The sequence below is a fragment of the Aspergillus melleus genome (assembly GCF_016097325.1).
Source record: "Aspergillus melleus strain CBS 546.65 chromosome Unknown contig3, whole genome shotgun sequence".
In the NCBI taxonomy this organism is placed as follows: Eukaryota; Fungi; Ascomycota; class Eurotiomycetes; order Eurotiales; family Aspergillaceae; genus Aspergillus; species Aspergillus melleus.
In genome coordinates, this window is record NW_025763372.1 from 4999125 (window position 1) to 5018631 (window position 19507).

Sequence of the window (19507 nt, forward strand, 5' to 3'; positions counted from 1 at the left end):
ATTCTATATGTAAACATTTCCAAGGCCGTTGTAATATTAATATGTAAGTCATCAATTACTTGGCTTTTTGTTATATCATGGCAGTATGTACTGTGCTTTACCGAACTATATATTGTGACTTACGGCCGATCCTCCCATGCTTCTACTCGTCCGACGGTATGCAGCATTGGAAGAGCACAACTTAGTATTAGTGTGTCGACAGAAAGGTGGCCTGTTAAAGTGTTCTTAGCTTCCCTCAATGGTCTACTATGTAGAAGGGCAGATCGCCTGATGCTTTTCACATTCCCCAAAGCGCTACCTTCCGAATCACAATCACCTTCTTTGATTCCCCTAAATGGCTTCTTTCGACTTCTCCCACCGAAATCCATCCCCAAGTCTGATTATAAATAGATAACATATGCAACTCTTCCAACAGGAAAGTACAGTTCAGTCGAGAATTGCCATTTTAATTGACAACTGAGGCGTTAAAGCATCCCATTATTCATGGTGTGACATAACCCTGCCACAATGCCAGAGCAAATCGAGGAGAAAACGTACATACGAAACAGTCAAGCGCTAGATTATTTATATTTTTCTTCTCTTTTGACCTTGGAGTCTCGCTAGCTATACAAATCGCAATTTTCTCGTTAATTAGGTGGTTAAGCTCCGTGTGGCCTCTTCCAAATCCAAGCCATACCTACGTTTGCAGGCTTTGCGAGCTAAGCCGTCCAGCCCAAGTTCCGCCTTCACTATAATCTACTCTATACTTGAATCTCTCCACGAATGACGGTCACTAGATGCAGGGATCAAAAGAGCGGCCATGGATGGTTTACGTTCTTCACAGATTCATTGCCCTTTGCTGGAGATGACAAGGGTGGTTGAACCCCGCAGCCAATAAATTTGAAAAAAGGTACGTGTACGGATACGAGCACTAGTTTAACTTCTATCGCATTAACTACTGTGATTGGGGCGTAATTGATCGCTCTGATACCTATTAATATACAGCGCTAGTATCTCTTGCTGCGAGTCGGACCCGAGTCCCGCCACCTTCTTTTAACCGTCTGAAGTACCCCGTGGTCTAAAGTTTTTGGCGTTATCTGCTCTCGCTACCAATATTTTATTTACACGAGGTAACCACTTTACTAAAACCAGAGAGTGTACGGCGTTTGGGTAGCTGGGTCATCGAGGAGTTCACGGCGCCAATAACAATGAGGCCATAGCTTACAGAAGGCCATGATGGACTGACATTTTTATTAGCTCACCCCTCAGTTGAACCTGCTCATGCATGAGATCAAGAAACAGAAGGATGAGACCATGCAGGTTCTTGCATTGTCACAGCACCAAACAAGCTCTCTTATTCGCTCATGCAGGATGGCTGACAAGAATGTTCATGCCAGGGTTCTCCGCGATAGACTGTTTCTGCAGCGCATGACAAACCAAGACGGGGGCTAAATTAAGCATCCGTAAAAGAAGCGATTGGATACCGTCTGAACCGACGGGACAGGCGCGGCTAGACCATCTGCAAGTATAGCACGTCCCTTTCTTATTCATGCTCATGGCTGGTATTTAATTGCCTTACCCTCCCACTGTGACTTGTTATCTGATCAAGACACGTTTTATTTCATAACAAGAGAAACAGTTCAAGGAATTTAATTATCACAATGAAGGGCCTATCTTGGCCACAATGCTGGACTCTCGCCTCCTTGTGCATCTCCCTGATCACTTTTACCGGGATGGCACAGGGACAGGCCTCAGCACAGGATATAGTTACGTGGGACAAGTACTCAATCTCAGTCCAAGGGGAGCGTCTTCTTCTTCTTTCTGGTGAATTTCACCCCTTCCGCCTTCCCTCCCCTGGCCTGTGGCTGGATGTATTCCAAAAGGTTCGTGCCTTAGGGTACTCGTGCGTTTCATTTTACGTGGATTGGGCACTCCTCGAGGGTGAACCTGGTCAAGTCAGAGTCGACGGGGTGTTTGCCTTGGAGAAATTCTTTGCGGCCGCTAGCGAAGCCGGTGTCTACCTAATTGCGCGGCCAGGACCCTACATTAACGCCGAGGTATCCGGGGGTGGGTTCCCCGGATGGCTATCGCGACTTAAAGGCCGAGTGAGATCATCGGACAAAGACTATGTAGATGCCATTACGCCATACATTACGACCATTGGAGGCATTATTGCGAAGGCACAAGTCACAAACGGTGGACCGGTCATTCTCCTGCAGCCTGAGAATGAGTACTCCCTGTGCGAGGCTTCGTCTGACACATCCTGCCTTGATAAGGAGTATATGGCCTACATTCAGAAACAATATCGAAATGCAGGGATCGAGGTCCCGTTTATCGTGAACGATGCTGTTCCTGTAGGCAACTTTGCGCCGGGGACCGGTCTCGGCGCCGCAGATATCTACGGTTTCGATTTTTATCCGCTCGGCTGGGAGACTGGTCGTAGGTATACCTTCCACCTTCCATGGGCGATTAGGTAACTAGTACCTAGCTTCTGATCCTACCAACTGGTCGTCGCTTCGAAACCCACTTCAAGCCTACGACGCCGCTACCAGAGAGAAGATAAACCTGGGTGGACCATTGGCAATTCAGGAGTTTCAGGGAGGCGTTCCGGATGCATGGCATGTCTGTCAGTGTTTTATGGCTGGCCTGTTCTTTGCTAATACTACTTGATTATAGGGGTGGCGTTGGCGTTGAGAAGCAGGCGGCGTTTATCAACCACGAGTTCGCCCGAGTTCTATACAAACTCAACTATGGCCTACGGATCGCTATTCAAAATCTTTACATGGTTTGTCAGTTTTTCCCGCGTTCCATCAAAGAAGACAATTCACTGATCGTCTGTATAGATCTTTGGCGGAACCAACTGGGGAAATATCGGCCATCCAGGTGGCTATACGTCCTACGACGTTGGAGCAGCCATCGATGAGAATCGCGGGATCAGTCGTGAGAAATACAGCGAGATAAGATTGCAAGTCAATTTTCTATCTGCATCCCCAGAATATCTGACGATGAAGCCGAAACCCGGCACTTTTGGGGTTTACACGGATACTAGTGACCTGCTTGTCACGCCATTATCAGGATCATCCGCATCCTTTTATGTTGTTCACCACCGCGACCTTAAGTCGCAGAAGGCAGTGTCTTACAAGCTGAAAGTAAAAACTTCACTTGGTAATCTCGTCATTCCACTGCTCGGAGGTTCGCTCACGCTTATCGGTCGAGATGCCAAGATTCATCTAGTGGACTACGACATTGGAGGTATCAAATTGGTCTATTCGACCTTCGAGATGCTATCCTGGAAACGGACTGGCTCCAAGTCTGTTCTTGTGCTTTACGGGGGCGCGGGAGAGACCCACGAGTTCGCGGTCAAAGCAAGCCTTGGAGCCTTCACGCAAGCCGAAGGCCCTGGTGTCACAAGCAAGAAAGTTGGCTCACTGTCCGTGGTCCAGTGGAAGGTAGACGATCGCCGCCGTGTTGTCAAATTTGGTTCACTTGAGGTCCATCTGTTGTCTCGAAATCAGGCATACAATTACTGGGTCATTCCACTCCGTGCTCCACAGCCTAAAGGTTTGTACGCATTGCCCTCTCGGGCCAACGACGCGGTTATTGTGAAAGCAGGATACCTGCTCCGGACGGCGGCTATTGATGGTGAAACATTGCGTCTGACAGGAGACATTAACAGTACAACTGAGATCGAGTTGATCACTGCACCAAAGAAGATCTCCTCGTTATATTTCAACGACCAGAAAGTTATCACCAAGTCTAACAACGGACGCTTAATGGGGAGAGTGGATTTCAAGGCGCCTACCATCACGCTCCCAAACTTCCAAGACAGCCCGTCCTGGAGTTATGTCAACTCACTGCCAGAGATTAGCGACGAGAATCCATACGAGGATGATCTTTGGACTCCGTGCAATCTCACTGATACAAACAACCCTATAAAGCTGTCTACACCTACTTCTCTCTATGCCTCGGACTATGGCTATCATGCTGGCTCCTTGCTGTACCGTGGCAGCTTTGTAGCCACAGGAAAGGAGGCGGCGATAGACCTCTCGGTCCAAAGTGGGCATGCATTCGCCTACTCTGTATGGCTGAATTCAACCTATCCAAGATCATGGCCTGGATCCCCGATGGAGAAGTCCCACAAGCAAACGTTCAAGTTCCCCTCCAAACTAGACCCCGACTCATCTTACACGCTGACCATACTGATTGACCATATGGGACTGGAGCAAAACTTCTTCGTAGCTTCTCAGCAAATGAAAGAGCCCCGAGGGATTCTTGACTACAACCTAGACGGCCGCGACCAATCCGCCATTTCCTGGAAGCTCACGGGCAACTTCGGAGGCGAAAACTACTACGAGCATAGTCGAGGACCGCTCAACGAAAGAGCCACCTATGCCGAACGGAAGGGCTATCATCTCCCCGGGGCACTACTGACACGTTTCCCCAAGAAGTCTCCCTTCCAGGAACTCCCGGCCAATGGGGCTGGATATTACGCCACGCGATTCGACCTCGCTATTCCAGCTGGTTATGACATTCCGCTCAGCTTTGTCTTCAAGAAGTGTATGCCTGACGGGGCTCCTGCCAAACTTCGTGTGGTGCTGTACGTGAATGGATGGCAGTTTGGGAAATATGGTATGTTTTACGTTCACTTTGCTTGGTTAAGGATTCGAGCTGATTGATTTGGGTAGTCAACAATATTGGACCACAGACAAGGTTCCCTGTTCCTGAGGGAATCTTGAAGTATGACGGCATTAACACTGTGGCTCTGATTGTGTGGACTCAGGAAGACTCGCCCTTGAAGCTATGTGGGTTGGAGCTTGAGACTGATGCCATCATTCAGAGTGGCTACAGCAAGCCGTCTTTTGTGGAGGGCGACACTTGGAGGATTAGGTCGGGGAGCTATTAGGTTCTATGTTGTATGGAATGCTCGTGACCAACGTATAACTAAGTGTTCCTTTGGGGTTTGATTCTGCCAACGGCATGGGCTGGGCTTTGGTCGTTTAGTCCGGTTATTCTTCAATCGAGAAAGCTCGTGTGGCATAGATTTGATGAATTCAGTTTGAAATGGGATTCAGAGGACCGGTCCCTTCATAAACTGTCTGTAGACCTGTTATCTTGTCTCTGTCTACGGCACAATCAAGGATTCAAGGCAACAGATCTGATCTATAGAGTTCGGGAAACAGCAAAAATGATATTATCGTATATAACGTATGCATCTACAGCGAATTCACAAAACATCTAACATCAATCAATATAAACGAAATAAACTGCAATTTAACATCACCAATCAAACCAAACCACACCATCCCCTCAGCGACTTAACTCTCATTCCCAATCAACCCCCATTCCCCCTTGACCTTAACCGACAAGATCCCCGATTTCTTCAAGATCAACCGCGCCAACACAGGCAGGGAATCACTCGCCAAAATCTCCAAGATCTGCAAACTGGCTTCCAACTCCCTAGTAATCCAATTCCGGACCTCAATCGCAACCAAAGAGTCCAACCCATACACAGAGATCGGGACAGACGGATCCAACTCCTCTGCCGGACGCATCAAAATACTCGACAGCTTCTTGATTACCGCGTCGACGACCAGACTCTCGGCTGCATCAAGGGCCCGCGCCGAGCGCACAGCAGTAGCCGGGGAGACTTCGACGGCGGTCTGTTTCGCCGCTGCGCTGTTCGACGCGGCGGTTTCCATGAGTTGCGAGAGACGGGTGAGGTTCGAGAAACGTGCGTCTTTGACCCAGTGTGGGAGCTCGGCGACGGGCGTCGATTTTATGAAATCGAATCCAATGACGCAGTGGCCTTCGCTGGATTCGCGGATCTCGTTCCGTATCGCGGCTGCGACAATGCATCGGATCTCGACTGCGGTGATGGCTGAAGTGCCGAGCTGTGCGGAGACTTGTTCGAGCTTCTGTTGGTCCTCGCTGAGATATCCGACTCCCCGGACGATGGGCAGGTCGAGCGTTGTGCAGGGTAGGCCTGAGGCTTGCGGATATTGGGCGAGGGCGGCCATGAACCCGCCGCTGGCGGCGTATTGGGCTTGTCCCATGTTGCCGATGAAGCTGGCGCCGGAGGAGAGGTTGATGAAGAAATCGAGGGTGGATGAGGATTTGAGGAGAGATTGTAGGTTCATGATACCGTGGACTCGGGGCTTAATGACCGCCATGTAGTCGTTATGGGTCATTTTCTCGAAGAGAATGTCCTGAAATCCGTCAGCTATGTATTTTTCCGGATATGCTTGAATCTAGGGGAACATACGCGAAGAACCATAGCGCCGTAGATGACTCCACGGACGGGGGGCATTTGGCGCAGAATATGGCCGAGCTTTTCTGTCACATCTGCCTGGTTGGATATGTTGCAGCGGCAGATTTCGACTATAATGCCGTTCTCTGTCAGCTCTTGGACAGTTCGTTTGGCGTTGTCGCTTGCGGCGCCACTTCTAGAAACTAGAATAAGATGTGTGGCGCCTTTGCTGGGGAGCCAGCTGGCGAGGTCGAGGCCGATTCCTCCTGTTCCTCCGACGATGATATACGACGCATTCGGCTGGACGAGGGCGCCAGGCTTTCTGGCTGGATGAACCTATTTTTGCAAGATTGTTAGTACTTGAGACCATGTCATTGTGGCAATCAAACGTATCATACCTTCACCATGGCATGTTCACCGTCTGGATCGTCTACCATCCGGACGACCATCTTACCGATAACCTGACCACCTTGCAAGGCGCGGAAGCCGGATTCAATTTCTGAGATGGGAATTGTGGTGACGGGCCACTGCGTTAGGGCCTGGCTTCGCACGAACAAGTCGACAGAATTGCGCAACAATCTATTGAACATCATCGGTCGCTTTTCCCTTACAATGTTCATATCCACCGAGGCAAACGACACGTTCCGATCAAAAGGCGCCATTTCTAATCTGGAGTTCTGAACGATGTCCCTCTTTCCCATCTCAATGAACCGTCCGAATGGAGCAACACATTTAAAAGTCGCTTGTAACGCGTCTCCATCCAGGGAGTTCAAGGCCACGTCTACCCCCTCGCCGTCCGTGGCGTGCAGGATCCCCCGAGCGAAAGAGGTATCTCGGCTGAAGTAGATCTGGTCACTGTCAAAATTGTAAGTCTCTATCAGGAATTCTTTCTTCTCTTGGCTGCCAACTGTGGCAAAGACTTTGGCGCCGATAGACTGCGCTATGATGATGGCTGCTTGTCCGACACCTCCGGCGGCGGCGTGAATGAGAATGCTCTCCCCTTTTTGTAGTCGTCCGAGGTCGATCAAGGAGTAGTATGCGGTGCTGAAGACTGTGGAAATAGAGGCTGCTAGCTCTAAGGAGACATTCTCGGGTAAAGTGCAGGCGCAATACGCCGGGCATCGTGCGATTGTGGAAAGGCATCCAGGCGACATTGCAAACACACGATCCCCAACTCGGAAGTCAGTCACCTTCATTCCAACGGCGGTAACGACACCACTACACTCCTGACCGAGCATGCCTTCTTGGAGCTGACCCATCGCAACTAGAACATCTCTGAAGTTCAGTCCCACATGCGAGACGCGGACTTCAATATAATCCTCAGGCAACGGGGCTGCCAGAGACTGGTCGTCCGTGAAGTACAACTCATCCAACATTCTGCTATGTCCGGTGGTCAGCTTCAAGGGTCGCTGTGGCTGTTGGAAGAGTTGCAATTGTGGTGGCGCCTCCTGGGCCTCCTGTTGGATGCTCAAATTGAGCGCATCGTTATCGACAAGACGAGATACGCAGATACGCCCTTGGCGAACTGTGAACTCCATATCGGCTTCAGTGAGCTGTGACTTTCGACAGAAAGCACCGTTGAACACTTTTTCGATGTGACCAATAGCCTCCACGGTTGATATATTCAGTTTCTCGCCCAGGTCCAACGTGACGAATGGTAAGCCAGTTTCCGACCTCACCGTTCGAGCTAGACCTATCACCATGTTCTCGGCGAGAGATCGTGAATCCTTGTTATTGTGTTGGATGACCCATAGTAGCCCTCGAGCGCCGCTGACCAGATTCTGGATCTTCTTGAAGTGTCCAGGGTCTAATTGCGAAAGGATCGGCTGTTCCATATCGCCGAGGAAGATGCACCACTTGCCAGTAACATTCGCCTGGGTTAGTGCGACTTCAACGGGATCAACGCCTGTCGTCTGTCTTATGGACTTCTTCAAGCCATCCCTTAAATGGGACTTGTGGCTCCTATCATTGTTGATAATGACAATATCACCATCGTTCTCGGGTCCATTCTTCGATCCCTTGGCCGTAGAAACCATGATGCTACTGCTTCGATCTTCCGAGTCCGGATAGTCGTCGAGCTGGACATCGATCCCCGAGAAGTCATTTGCGGTTAGGACACTGTTCCACCCATCGAGATCGAGAAGTGGCCCGTCAACGCGATTCGCATCCTGGCTTAGCCACCACCCAGGCAGAGCTGCGAAAGGGAAAAGTCTGGCTTTGAACGAAGTCTCCTCAATCAGGATCAATTTGCCCCCTGGCTTGAGCAGCATCCGGACATGTTCGACTGTCTTGTTGATCTCTGGAGTTGCGTGGAGGACGTTACAGGCAACGACTAGATCGTATGAATGAGGCTGGTAACCCTGCTTTGTCGGATCGGAGGATATGTCGAGAGTTTGGTATGTCATGAGATGGTCCCACGGTTCAAACTTAATCTTGGCTTTCTCAAAGAAGCCGGGAGAGATGTCGGTGTAGGTGTACTGGCTGAATCGTGGGGTTGTTCCGGACTTCCCCCCTCCAAGGGCTTCGAGGATAGGTACAGTAGCACCGCCTGTGCCAGCACCGATTTCGAGGATGTTGATGTTGGGGTTCTGATGTCCCATTTGCTTAATGCAAACCGAGACCTGGGAGTAGGATTGACGCATGTTATCGATCTCTTGATAGTATCTGTTTAGCAAGTCGTCCTCGAGCATACAATTCAACGGGTCCACTTCACCCCGAAGGATCTTGGGAAGTGACGAGCCAATTTGGTACAGGAGAGCACCAGACCCATTCATGGTTCGAACGTAGTCGATGGTCTGCTCCGACAGGGGCTGTGCAAGGCGGGCGGATTTACAAGCTTTTTGGATCCAGTGATAAAACTTGAGGTAATGGTTCTCCAGATTGCGCACTTCCTCATGCGAGACCTGCTCCAGGGCGTTGCGAAGGTAATGTTCCGCCAACCGGTCCAGAAGTCGCATCCTCTGAACACCATGTGGATCTCCATTGCTTCCTTCCAGAAGAGACTTGTAATCTTTCGTGGAGAGAAAGTCAAGACACGGCTCCCAGTGAAGTTTGTAGCACATGGCATTAGGCTCTTTTGCCCAGGATTTGCCGCCGTCGTTCGTCAAAGGGATCATTACTACCCCGTCAATTTCGATGGCTGGATTTTGAGGGTCTTCGGGCCGCATGACAAGGATGCGATTACCCCGTGGGCGACGTGTTGGAGAAGGCAGAGGGGGGCGCGCATACAGCTCAAATTGGGTGCCTGCAGAGAAGGGGCGTTTAAGTGAAATTGAAAACTGCGAGATCCGGGACGGGACGTGCGTTACATCTAATCGGCCGTGCTGATACCCTAGTAGTGTCCACAGTAGTTGGAGGCAGTGGTCCAATGCGACCGGGTGGATGATGCAATCAGTTTCGTGCTCGAGAGGCATGCAGGTCTTGGTATCTGGCGCAGAGAACGTGGCTCTTGATTTCGAGTCCTCGCTGACCAAGATGTTAGACAAGCACCGGAAAAGCGGCCCATATTCAACCCCGCTGCTCCCAACATTGCTGTAAAGAGTCTCTGAGCCAACAGGTACAGTGCATGAGGCCTTGAGGTCTGATAGTTGGCGCGATATCTCTGCTGAAATGGCTGCTTGTCGTCGCTGTCCATCGACAGGATTCGCATGCTGACTTTCTTGGCCTTTTACGAAACCTTGAAAATGTTGCTCCCAGCCACGCGTTTCAACCCAGGAGAAGGCTTTGAACTCATGCCAGCTATCAATAGGCTTGCTGGCGGATTCATTGACGCGTTTCAATGTGAACATTGTCTCCACGGAAGCACCCTCGGCGATCGTCAAGGCACGCGATATTGAAACATCTCGAAGGTCGACCTTCTCCAGGGTAATGTGATGAAGTGCTGCGTGCGTGGCCATAGCTTCAATTGCCATGGACAGGAATGCCGTTAACGGTACCACATTGCTCCCGAGGACCTTGTGCTGGCGAATCCAGGGAAAGTCATCCAACCGAAGGATGTTTCTCCAGCGCGGCTCGAATTCAACATTTTCCATACAGAGTGAGCCTAGTAGGTCGTTGCGCGGTGTCGGTCTATAATACAGATTATGCGCCAAGCGAGACAGGTGCCAATATCGCTCGGAATGATTCCAGGGGTATTTTGGCATATTCGTTAACAGCGTAGGCTTGCGGGCATTCTCACCGGAGTCGGGGAAGTTCACGGCACCCAGGTCAACTGAATACCCTCGCACGAAGAGAGCGCCCACTAATTGCTGGGCCGCTTCAACTGCGTCGACTTTGCGCTTCAGACTCGGAAGGTATTGAATGGTTTTGTTTGGGGAGCTTTGCGAAAGGATCTGCTTGATGGGCGTCTGCAAAGCACAGTGCGGGCCGATTTCGATAAGCGTAGTAACCTTCGGGTTTTCCGTGACGAGGTTCTGCAGAGCCTGTACGAATTCCACCCTGGAGACAAGATTATCGGCCCAATATGACGCATCCAGATCCTTCGCAGGTATTTTCCGGCCGTGCACTGCTGAATGAAAGGGGATGCCGGACTCTTTCGGAACAATTTTGCCCATCAGGAGGCGATATTGTTGGGCTACTTGCTTCATGTGGTGGGAGTGGTAAGCGACGTCGACTTGCAACCGACGGGTAAACATTTGCTCTCTATCCAGGATCCCCTGGAGCTCAACGATGGCATCCTCATCCCCGGATACCGTGACACTGGAACCACTATTTACACACGCGATGACGGCATGCTTGTTCGTCAGCGCATCCACAAAGGGCTGTACTTCTGTGGCGCTCGCTCCCACGGCCAACATTGCACCCTGTGTTCTAGAGCTTTGAGTCAAAAAGCCAGATGCAAGGCCACGGGCATATGCAATCTGGACACATTCCTCGAGTGTCAGATTGTTTGCTGCATATGCTGCCGCTATTTCGCCGCTTGAATGACCAGTCACGGCGCTGGGCTTTATTCCCCATGAGCGAAGTAGGTCGACCAGTGCTATCTGGACGGATGTACAAGCTGGTTGACTCATATGAGCCTTCGAAAGAGAGCTTGTAGCGGGGTCGATAAGGAGCAACTCATCTAGGTCAACCATGTGTCAGAATGGGACCCCTTTTCCCAGTGTTCATGTAGAGACAGCCATACCGATCATTGAAAATCCAGCACCAAGAGCTGCAAGGCAAGCATCTACAGCTTGCATTGTCTGCTTAAACACAGGATATGTCCCGATCAACTCCTTCCCCATTCCAAGCCACTGTGCTCCTTGACCAGTGAAAACGAACGCGAGAACAGGCTCTTGCGCCGCTCGATGTGGTTCAGGATTACTAGTCAAGAACTCCACCAACTCTTTGTCAAAGGACGCGGAAACTGCAAGTCTCCATTGGAAGAAACTTCGCCTTTGTCCAAGAGTGTAAGCAATGTTTCCCAACAGATGGTTGTCGAAGATTGCGGGATGTTTCACAAGGTAGGCATTTAGATCATTCGCCCGCTGAGCAAGCGCCTGCTTATCGTGTCCCGTGAGAACGAATACTTTTCGCGGTAATGGATCAAGCTTGATGGTTCCGTCCCCTTTGCTACGGGGTCCAGCCCGTAGGATTACATGGGCGTTTGATCCTCCAAAACCGAAGTTGTTCACACTTGCATAGGGCTTGCCTCTAGGCCAGGGAGCTAATTTCTTCGGGACCTGTTTGAACCAGTCAGCCATGACCTTAATCCTTAATCTCTCGTGCCGTGATGAGCACCTCCCGTTTACCTTCATGTTCCATTTGGCCAGGGGAATGTCTTCATTTGCCTTATCAAAATTGCAGTTTGGCAAGACAAACCCCCTTTCCAACATCAAGGCAGTCTTGATGATCGAAACCACCCCACTCGCGCCCTCTAGATGGCCCAGGTTTGATTTGACGGAGCCAATGAATAAAGGTTGGCGGGTTGTACGACCTTTTCCAAAAATTGTATTCAGTGCCGTCGCTTCGATCGGATCTCCAACTTGGGTTCCTGTGCCGTGCGCTTCAACGTATCCTGTCAGTGCCGGGTCGACTCCGGCATCCTCGTAGGCCGAGCGCATCAATGATTCCTGAGCTGCGCCGTTCGGCATGGTGATTCCTCTTGTTCGGCCGTCCTGGTTTGCCCCGCTGTTCACGACGATGGCTCTTATGGCGTCTCCTGCTTTCTGTGCGTCTTCGAGTGTTTTCAACACGATGCATCCAACGCCTTCGCCTCGTCCAAATCCGTTTCCTCGTTGGTCAAATGCGTATGTACGTCCTTCTTCCGAAAGCAACCTGTTTGAAGATTCATCACACAATTAGTATACTGTCGAATTCTCACTGCGCTATATTGGGCTTCGAACCTTGAGCGCGTCATTGATATAAACCCCTCTGGGAACAAGTTCAAATGACACCCAGATACAATCGCTGCGGAACACTCTCCGGCGCGAAGACTTTGACACGCGAGATGCATAGCAGTCAAACTAGATGAGCACGCGGTATCTATCGTCAGACTTGGCCCCTGCAGATCAAAGTAGTATGAAATCCTATTCGACTGAAGCGATGCAGCAGTTCCCGTTGCCGCGTACATGGGACTAGCCTCCGTATCCTTGAAATTATTCATGTCGTACTCCGGGAGCGACGCGCCTGCAAAGACACCGATCTTGCGCCCTGCGATGGAATGATTGGGGATTCCCGCATTCTCAAGTGCTTCGTATGTACATTCGAGGGCCAGTCTCTGCTGGGGATCGAGGGATCGCGCTTCCTGGAGTGTGATGTTGAAGAACGGCGCATCGAATAACCCGACATCCTCCTTGAGGAAATGCCCACCTTTCGTGTTAATCGATCCGGCGCGATCTGGATTCGGGTGATAGAACGCAGAGGCATTGAATCGGGACTCGGGGATTGGTGACCAGGCGCTTCTGCCTCGGGAGCACAGTTCCCAGAAATCTTCTGGGCTGGAGACATCACCGGGCAAGCGACAGGCCATGCCCACGATGGCTAATTGTTCCGGCCCTGCATTTTGCTTGCCTCCATCCCCGTTTGTATCCCCGTTTGCACCATTCTCTGTGAAATTAGCTGCGGAACTGTGTTGAGAATGCATCGCGTGAGGTCGGTCGGATTGACTCGACGAGTCGAGAAGTCCATCTGCAGACTCTGTGCTGGTTAACATCCCGGGTCTAAAGAGCAAAGAAGAAGCAATAGAATGCAACAACAAGAATAAAACAATATGTATACAAAAACAATTCGCACGAGAATCCCCACGGAATGGAGGTTTATCTGAATATATTCTTTAGACGCACGGGGATAACGTGTTCCCAAAGCACACATAAGATGAAAGCTTGATGAGGTCTGGCCCCCTTCCCTTTAGAGGCGATCCTAATCGTTTATCCAGATCAGGCGGTCGATGCGCATTCTGTGGCCTCTGGCAACGTCCTCGCGTGCCTTGCATATCCCTTCGTGGCCGCTTTGAACCCAACCAGCCATCAAGTACGCACGCTCATCCCTAGATCCCGAGTGGGGAAGCATAGTTCGTTGCGAATCTCAAACCACTTCGCGAGTTTAATCCTTGACTATCCTTATCGCTTGAAGGACTAGACGCTGTGCCGTCATAACCTTTCTTGGGAAGTTGATTCATGGTGTCGTGTTTCAAAAATAACACATCAGGCCCGCATTCTCAGAGTCTGAAACCTTGCGAAAGACTCTGATACAGTTGATCTTTTTTCTTTTCAGAGAGAATCTTTTGGGTCTGTTCTCGCCTACATTCTGATCGTGAAGTTCAGCACTCAAGATCAACATCCATCATGAAGTTTTTGTGCTTGCCTGGGGGCTATTGCAACTCCAAGGTTCGTTCGCGTCCGTCCACAGAGGCCTTCGAGCTAGAGACTTTCTAACATCTTCCTTTCGACATAAGCAGACCTTTCAAGCACAACTTGGTATGTCACTACGTCCGTGAGGCGCTCGTGGCGGGACTTGCGACTCACTGGGGATGCAACTTAGGACCATTTTGCGAATCTCTCAACACCGACGGAAAGACCGGCTTTCACTTCACGCAGGGCGATATCCCAGTTAAGAAGCTGCCCGCCGACTTTGAAGGGTTCTTCGGACCCCCGCCCAACTACAGCTTCGTCGAAGTCAACCTAGCAACCACGGCATTCAACATCCGCGAGTTCCCGAAGCGCGAAACTCCCGAGGAGACGATGCGTCTTGTAGTCGACATGCTTCACGACCCACGGCCATCGAATATCACGGCGGTCATGGATCGGTTGATTGGCATCCTCGACAGCGAGGGGGACATTGATGGCGTGATTGGGTACTCCGAGGGGGCGGTGATGGCGACGACGCTTCTGTTTGAGGAGGCGCGACGGCAGAGGGAATCCGATCGCGAACCACGCATCAAATGCGCGGTGTTGGTCTGTGGATGGCCGCCTATGGATCCGGTGACGGGGCAAACAATGTTGACCGATCGGTTCCCTGATGAAGTCATCACCATCCCGGCGTGTCACGTGGTGGGCGGGCAGGACCCTTTCCTTGATGCCTCGATGGCGCTATACAATTTCTGGGACCCCGATCAGGCCGAGATCTTTGATCATGGCGGTGGTCATGCCGTTCCTCGGGAGATGGGAACATGTCGGGAAATCGCCGAGGTCGTTCGAGGGTTGATGTCGGGGGTGGGGAGTGATTAGAGCGGATATAGTTCCAGCTATTTACTTCCAAATGATCTACATGTTCTATATGTCTAACGTCGTTTTTTTCTTTGCCTCACAATCTGACAGCAACTCTCTAATGTAACAGTCTCGTGAGCGGAAGAATAGCAGTAGCCCTATTCGTGATAAGTGAACTTCCACCGACGTCCAGACTGTACTGTACGTGCATAGTTAGATAGTTTCAACCCAACCCCTCGACCCGCACAAGCCCAGCACCTAAGTGGAAACAAGCTTCCAAGAGACTCGTACTCGCATAAAAAATCCCTTTGTATCCCCACCAATGTTCCACAGCCCCCTTACATTCCCGGTAAGTAGTGCCATGCGCTCCTTGCATGCAGAATACGAGTCCCGCCACTCCCTCCGCCGAATGTAGCGAATAAACGCGAATTCAAATAAATAATACGTGAGACATTCCGCGCGCCTGGTCTACGGAGCTTGGTGGTGGCGGAATACCTAATTAGCACATCACCCAGTGGTGTCGTGGCGTCTTTGTTCGTGCATTCTGCTCCTTGTACGGGGGTGGGTGGGTTTGCCTCCGTGCTGGGCCCAGCTTGTTATGGGGGCGCGTGATAGTCGCATTTCGTGTGGCTTTTTCCTCCATGCTGCAAGTGCGATAATAGATTGACGGCTAGGATGTATTGGTGGTCCCTGGCGTACACGTTTTGGTGGATTGGGGGCTGGAGGACAGGCATGCTACTGCAGATATCAGAATGGCTAACAGTAGAGTGCTGTAGGTTCGCAGGCGGAGTTTTCGGTTTAGCGTTAGATGATCGCTTGTCGTTTCTTCAGGTCATTTGACCCTATATTGTCGATGGTACTCCTAGCGTATAATGCGTGCTGTGCGTACGCTTAATTTCCCCCTTCAGTTTGTTCATTTGCATGCCCAGAGACCGTTGCTGGGGATATTGGATTTAAAAGATGGTGAGGTATATGTTTATAGTATTTTTATACACAAGGGATATTGATAGTACATGAAACTGAAGTAGAGGGGATATGGTACATACGGAGAAAGATACACGAATAACGCCGGGCTGATGCTGATTTGGTTCCCGCAAGGAGAGGCTAGCACACCCCTGCTGCGAAGTGTCGATGCATTCAAGAACGCCTTGAACAAAATCCGCAATCGTAATATGTGAGGTGATTTGGTGCCGCTGACAGAAAATATACACGATCAACGCCATTCACCCACCCGTTCGAACGGCTTCAATACCCGCGTAGCTTCCATAACCACGACCAGACGGGATAGATCGACCTGGTGAATCTTGGCTTCCACCACGCTGAGAACGTCAATGTCGGGCGATCCCTCAGGGGCCAGGATCTGACAGCGGATCCCGAGTGATGTGATCACGCCCGCGTAACCGTGTCCAGATTGCGTTCCTACAAGCGCGATGCTGCTGTAAGGCTTGTGAACCAAACACTTGAAGGTTTCTGGTAGCGCGCACTCCGAGAAGTAGAAGGCTCGGAAGAGCAACATGCAGCCCCAAAACTGCTTAGACGCGCGGTCCACGCTCCTGAGGCGGTTACGCTTCCAGCGGGAACTGGCGATGTAGTTGTCCACGTATTCGCGAGAGAAAGGGAGAAAAGACTCGTCTGTCGTTGCATCTAGGCGGCGACCGTTCTCGTGCTCAAACCGCAGTGCAGCTTCTATCTGGTAATGGGCTAACAAGTCGGTGTATCGTCGAAGCGGGCTAGTAGACTTGACATAGGCGTCAAGTCCTAGTGGCACGTGGCGAACTGCTGTTGACGCGGAGACTCCTTTGGGTGCGGCCAATTCGAACCAGCTTTGCCCACCAAACTTGGCGATGTTGCGGTTGGTCAGCTGGGGATATTCCGGATGATAGTACGTCCCGTCATAGACGACCGGGATGTTACGCTCGGCACACCATCTAGCAGAGACCCAGCAGGCCAGGTTCATTAGGAGAGAGACCAAGTCACGTTTCGACATATCGGGCACTTCGTGGGGATCCACCTCGCGTTGACGCAGGCGAATAATGGGGTCACCCAGAACAAAAGTCGCGTTTTCGACTGGCATAAGGTGAGGTTTCAATGGTTCCAACCCTACAGTCATCGAGACTGAGGTGTCGACCGGCGAGGGCCACTCCATGGCACCATTCTTGCGACGCTGTTCTCGAAAAGCTAGCATCAATTTCCTCAATGTGTGGAAAGTATTCTCATCTTCGGAAGACAAGCTTTCTCGCATCTCTTTGCGCGAGGGTTCGGGTTGAAAGTTTCCTCCAACAGCCAGTGACTCCATAGAGCCTTGTGTCTCAGGCTCGAATAAACTACGCAATTTGTCATGCGTGATATATACGACGTTCCTGACAGTGCCGTTTGAAACGTCTGTTTCCAGAACCTCGCCCTTGAGGTTCATCTTTGCACTAAATGTGAGGGTGGGACGATTAGGGGCCAAGCTGAAGTGCTCCTGAGTCAGTGTCTCGGGGAGCATCGGATAAGTACGTTCGGGGGTGTAGAGGGTCTGGACACGAGATGCAGCGTATTGCATTATCCTGTGTTTCGAGTCGATGAACGCTGACGGGTTGGCGATGTGGGTACGAATCCAGAAGGTATCATCGCAGCCCGGGATGCGCTCCAGGGAAATGCCGTCGTCGATCTCCTGAGCATCCAGACTGTCCACACAGTACACTGGCAGGTCACCCCAGTCCGTTCGGGTATCCTGCATCGTGTCCATGACGCCATCAGACTTGAATTGCTCGGAAGCTTGTTGAACATCCGCCCAAGCCGCATCAGAGCTGGGCGAAACTCCATGTCCGGGCAGAGCTATACTTGGATCCAGCAATCGTAGGTTATCCCAAGGGGCAATGGCTCCTATTTCTTGCAGGAATAACGGAACAGTTGCGGCTGTTAGATCTAGTGACTCATACATTCCAGTAGTTCGCATAATATGCGACCCAGCAGATCGCAAAGTCCCAAGGGTCATTTGATCAGATGAAATGGCCCACAACTTGAGGAATTCAATTATGATACGATCATTGGCATTGAATGCCTCGGTGCGCTCTGTCTGAACTGTGCGAGCAGTCACCGATGTCCCACCCTCGCCAGGCTGGAACCGATGTGCGGTTGGACCAACCGACGCCATTGTCGTGGGAGAGCGCATCTTTCGGCTGTGTTGTATGAGACGACGGGCTTTTTGGATAAATTGAGGCAAGCGATTTTCTGGTGGTATCCCCATTCCCGCTAAACCTCCACTCTGAACTATGTGTTTCTGATGGTCGCGCACCCAGTTGGTCACCGTTTCCAGTATTTGAGCGACACGCTTCGGCAGTACCAGATAATTATCGGAGAACGGCGAGCTGCGGTCCCTCTGAATGAGAAATTGATTTCGGCGGGTGGCGTGGTGAACGGCACAGAGTGCAGCAGGCGTTAGCTGGTCTTTCTCAAGGTTCAATGCCTTGCATGCCAGTTCCTTGAGAGTGAACTCCAATTTATCGTTTTCGTCCGCCACAATGTCATGCATGTTGAACAATCGACTCGAATGGTTCTGGAAGATTTCCTGCGCCTGTTCATCGAAAGTCTTCATCATGTTCACGAGAGGCGCCCCGACTGGCCTCGGCACGCCACCCTCAATAGTTGACTGCAGGTGCGGGCTCAATTGTGCAATGGTGTCAGGGAAATGCGGATATAGCGGATCCACCAACTCTCTGGGAGCAAACCCCTTCTTCACATATTCAATATCCCTGTCGTAGGCAACGCGCCATTTCCCCCGTATAGTGTAGAACTGTTGTTGCTTGAACATCGATCGCACATAGATGGAGAAACACATCAAACCGTCAGGGCTAGATCATACGAAGAAAAGGACAAAGTCAACAACGGTCATAAGGAGTACAAAGCTTGAGAATTAACGTACGCTGATAGCGCCACCAGATCTCCCGGTTCCAGGAAGTCGTGCGCACCATCACCCTCGTCAGCGAGGTTGTCGAATTCTCCAACGTCTTCATCGGCTTCTCGCAGCGCCTCACTACCATAATCGTTGGATTCCGTCGCATCGCTCTGCATGTTGCCGATCCAAGGAGACGACTGACCCGGGACATTTGTCGCTTGAGCGCCCCGGATCGGATCCAGGGGATTCAAGTTGTTGTTCTGCCATTTGCGCAAGTAGTCTCGGATGTCTTTGTGCTTTTCGAACTCTGTTTTGAGGCGAATGTCGTCGATCGAGGCTGACGATTCAAGGTCATTCGGGTTTGCAGGAGAGCTCTGTAAGGTGATCAGCTAAAACCATTGAATCAGTCGATCCAGCCACACTATGCCGACTTACATTCGCGTCGCTGCTTAGATATCGCCGAGGTGGCGACCGCGATACAAGCAAACGTGTGTTGGAATATGAGGAATTGAAGCGAGAGATTGAAAAAAGGGACCTACTAGGTCGCGCTGAGCAGTTTACCCTGGCCACTCCTGGGGAGGTTCGACTCCTCAACAGATTCAAGGTCATTCTCGAGCCTTCGTACATGCGCCGACCTGAAGGGAAAATCCAACGGATGACATCGCGAAGGCCCGCGGAGGCCGCAAAATCTGGATGTTCTGCCGGCAGCATATCACCTCACCGCCTAGGCGGTCAGGTATGGTCACCTGATCCGTGGGCTGTGGCGGTGCAGAG

At 51.1% G+C, this 19507-nt stretch overlaps 4 protein-coding genes across 4 annotated transcripts; 2 read left to right on the forward strand and 2 right to left on the reverse strand.

Moving 5' to 3' along the window:
* Positions 1-1640: 1640 nt before the first annotated feature.
* Positions 1641-4882, forward strand: LDX57_006766 (glycoside hydrolase family 35 protein; the record flags this gene model as incomplete). Its single annotated transcript, XM_046088484.1, has 4 exons — positions 1641-2422; positions 2656-2764; positions 2823-4608; positions 4665-4882. The coding sequence occupies 4 exons, from the start codon at positions 1641-1643 to the stop codon at positions 4880-4882; spliced, it is 2895 nt and encodes a 964-aa protein (XP_045944454.1).
* Positions 4883-5045: 163 nt separating this feature from the next.
* Positions 5046-13292, reverse strand: LDX57_006767 (type I polyketide synthase; the record flags this gene model as incomplete). The annotated part of the gene is made up of 5 exons (XM_046088485.1): positions 5046-6185; positions 6242-6562; positions 6625-11288; positions 11352-12484; positions 12553-13292. The coding sequence occupies 5 exons, from the start codon at positions 13290-13292 to the stop codon at positions 5295-5297; spliced, it is 7749 nt and encodes a 2582-aa protein (XP_045944455.1). The 3' UTR covers positions 5046-5294.
* Positions 13293-13992: 700 nt separating this feature from the next.
* LDX57_006768 (uncharacterized protein) lies at positions 13993-14874 on the forward strand (the record flags this gene model as incomplete). The annotated part of the gene is made up of 3 exons (XM_046088486.1): positions 13993-14034; positions 14106-14124; positions 14189-14874. 3 exons carry the CDS (start codon positions 13993-13995, stop codon positions 14872-14874), a joined length of 747 nt encoding a protein of 248 aa, XP_045944456.1.
* Positions 14875-16066: 1192 nt separating this feature from the next.
* On the reverse strand, positions 16067-19444 carry MSU1 (exoribonuclease II; the record flags this gene model as incomplete). Its single annotated transcript, XM_046088487.1, has 3 exons — positions 16067-18689; positions 18761-19107; positions 19295-19444. The coding sequence occupies 3 exons, from the start codon at positions 19442-19444 to the stop codon at positions 16067-16069; spliced, it is 3120 nt and encodes a 1039-aa protein (XP_045944457.1).
* Positions 19445-19507: the final 63 nt, after the last annotated feature.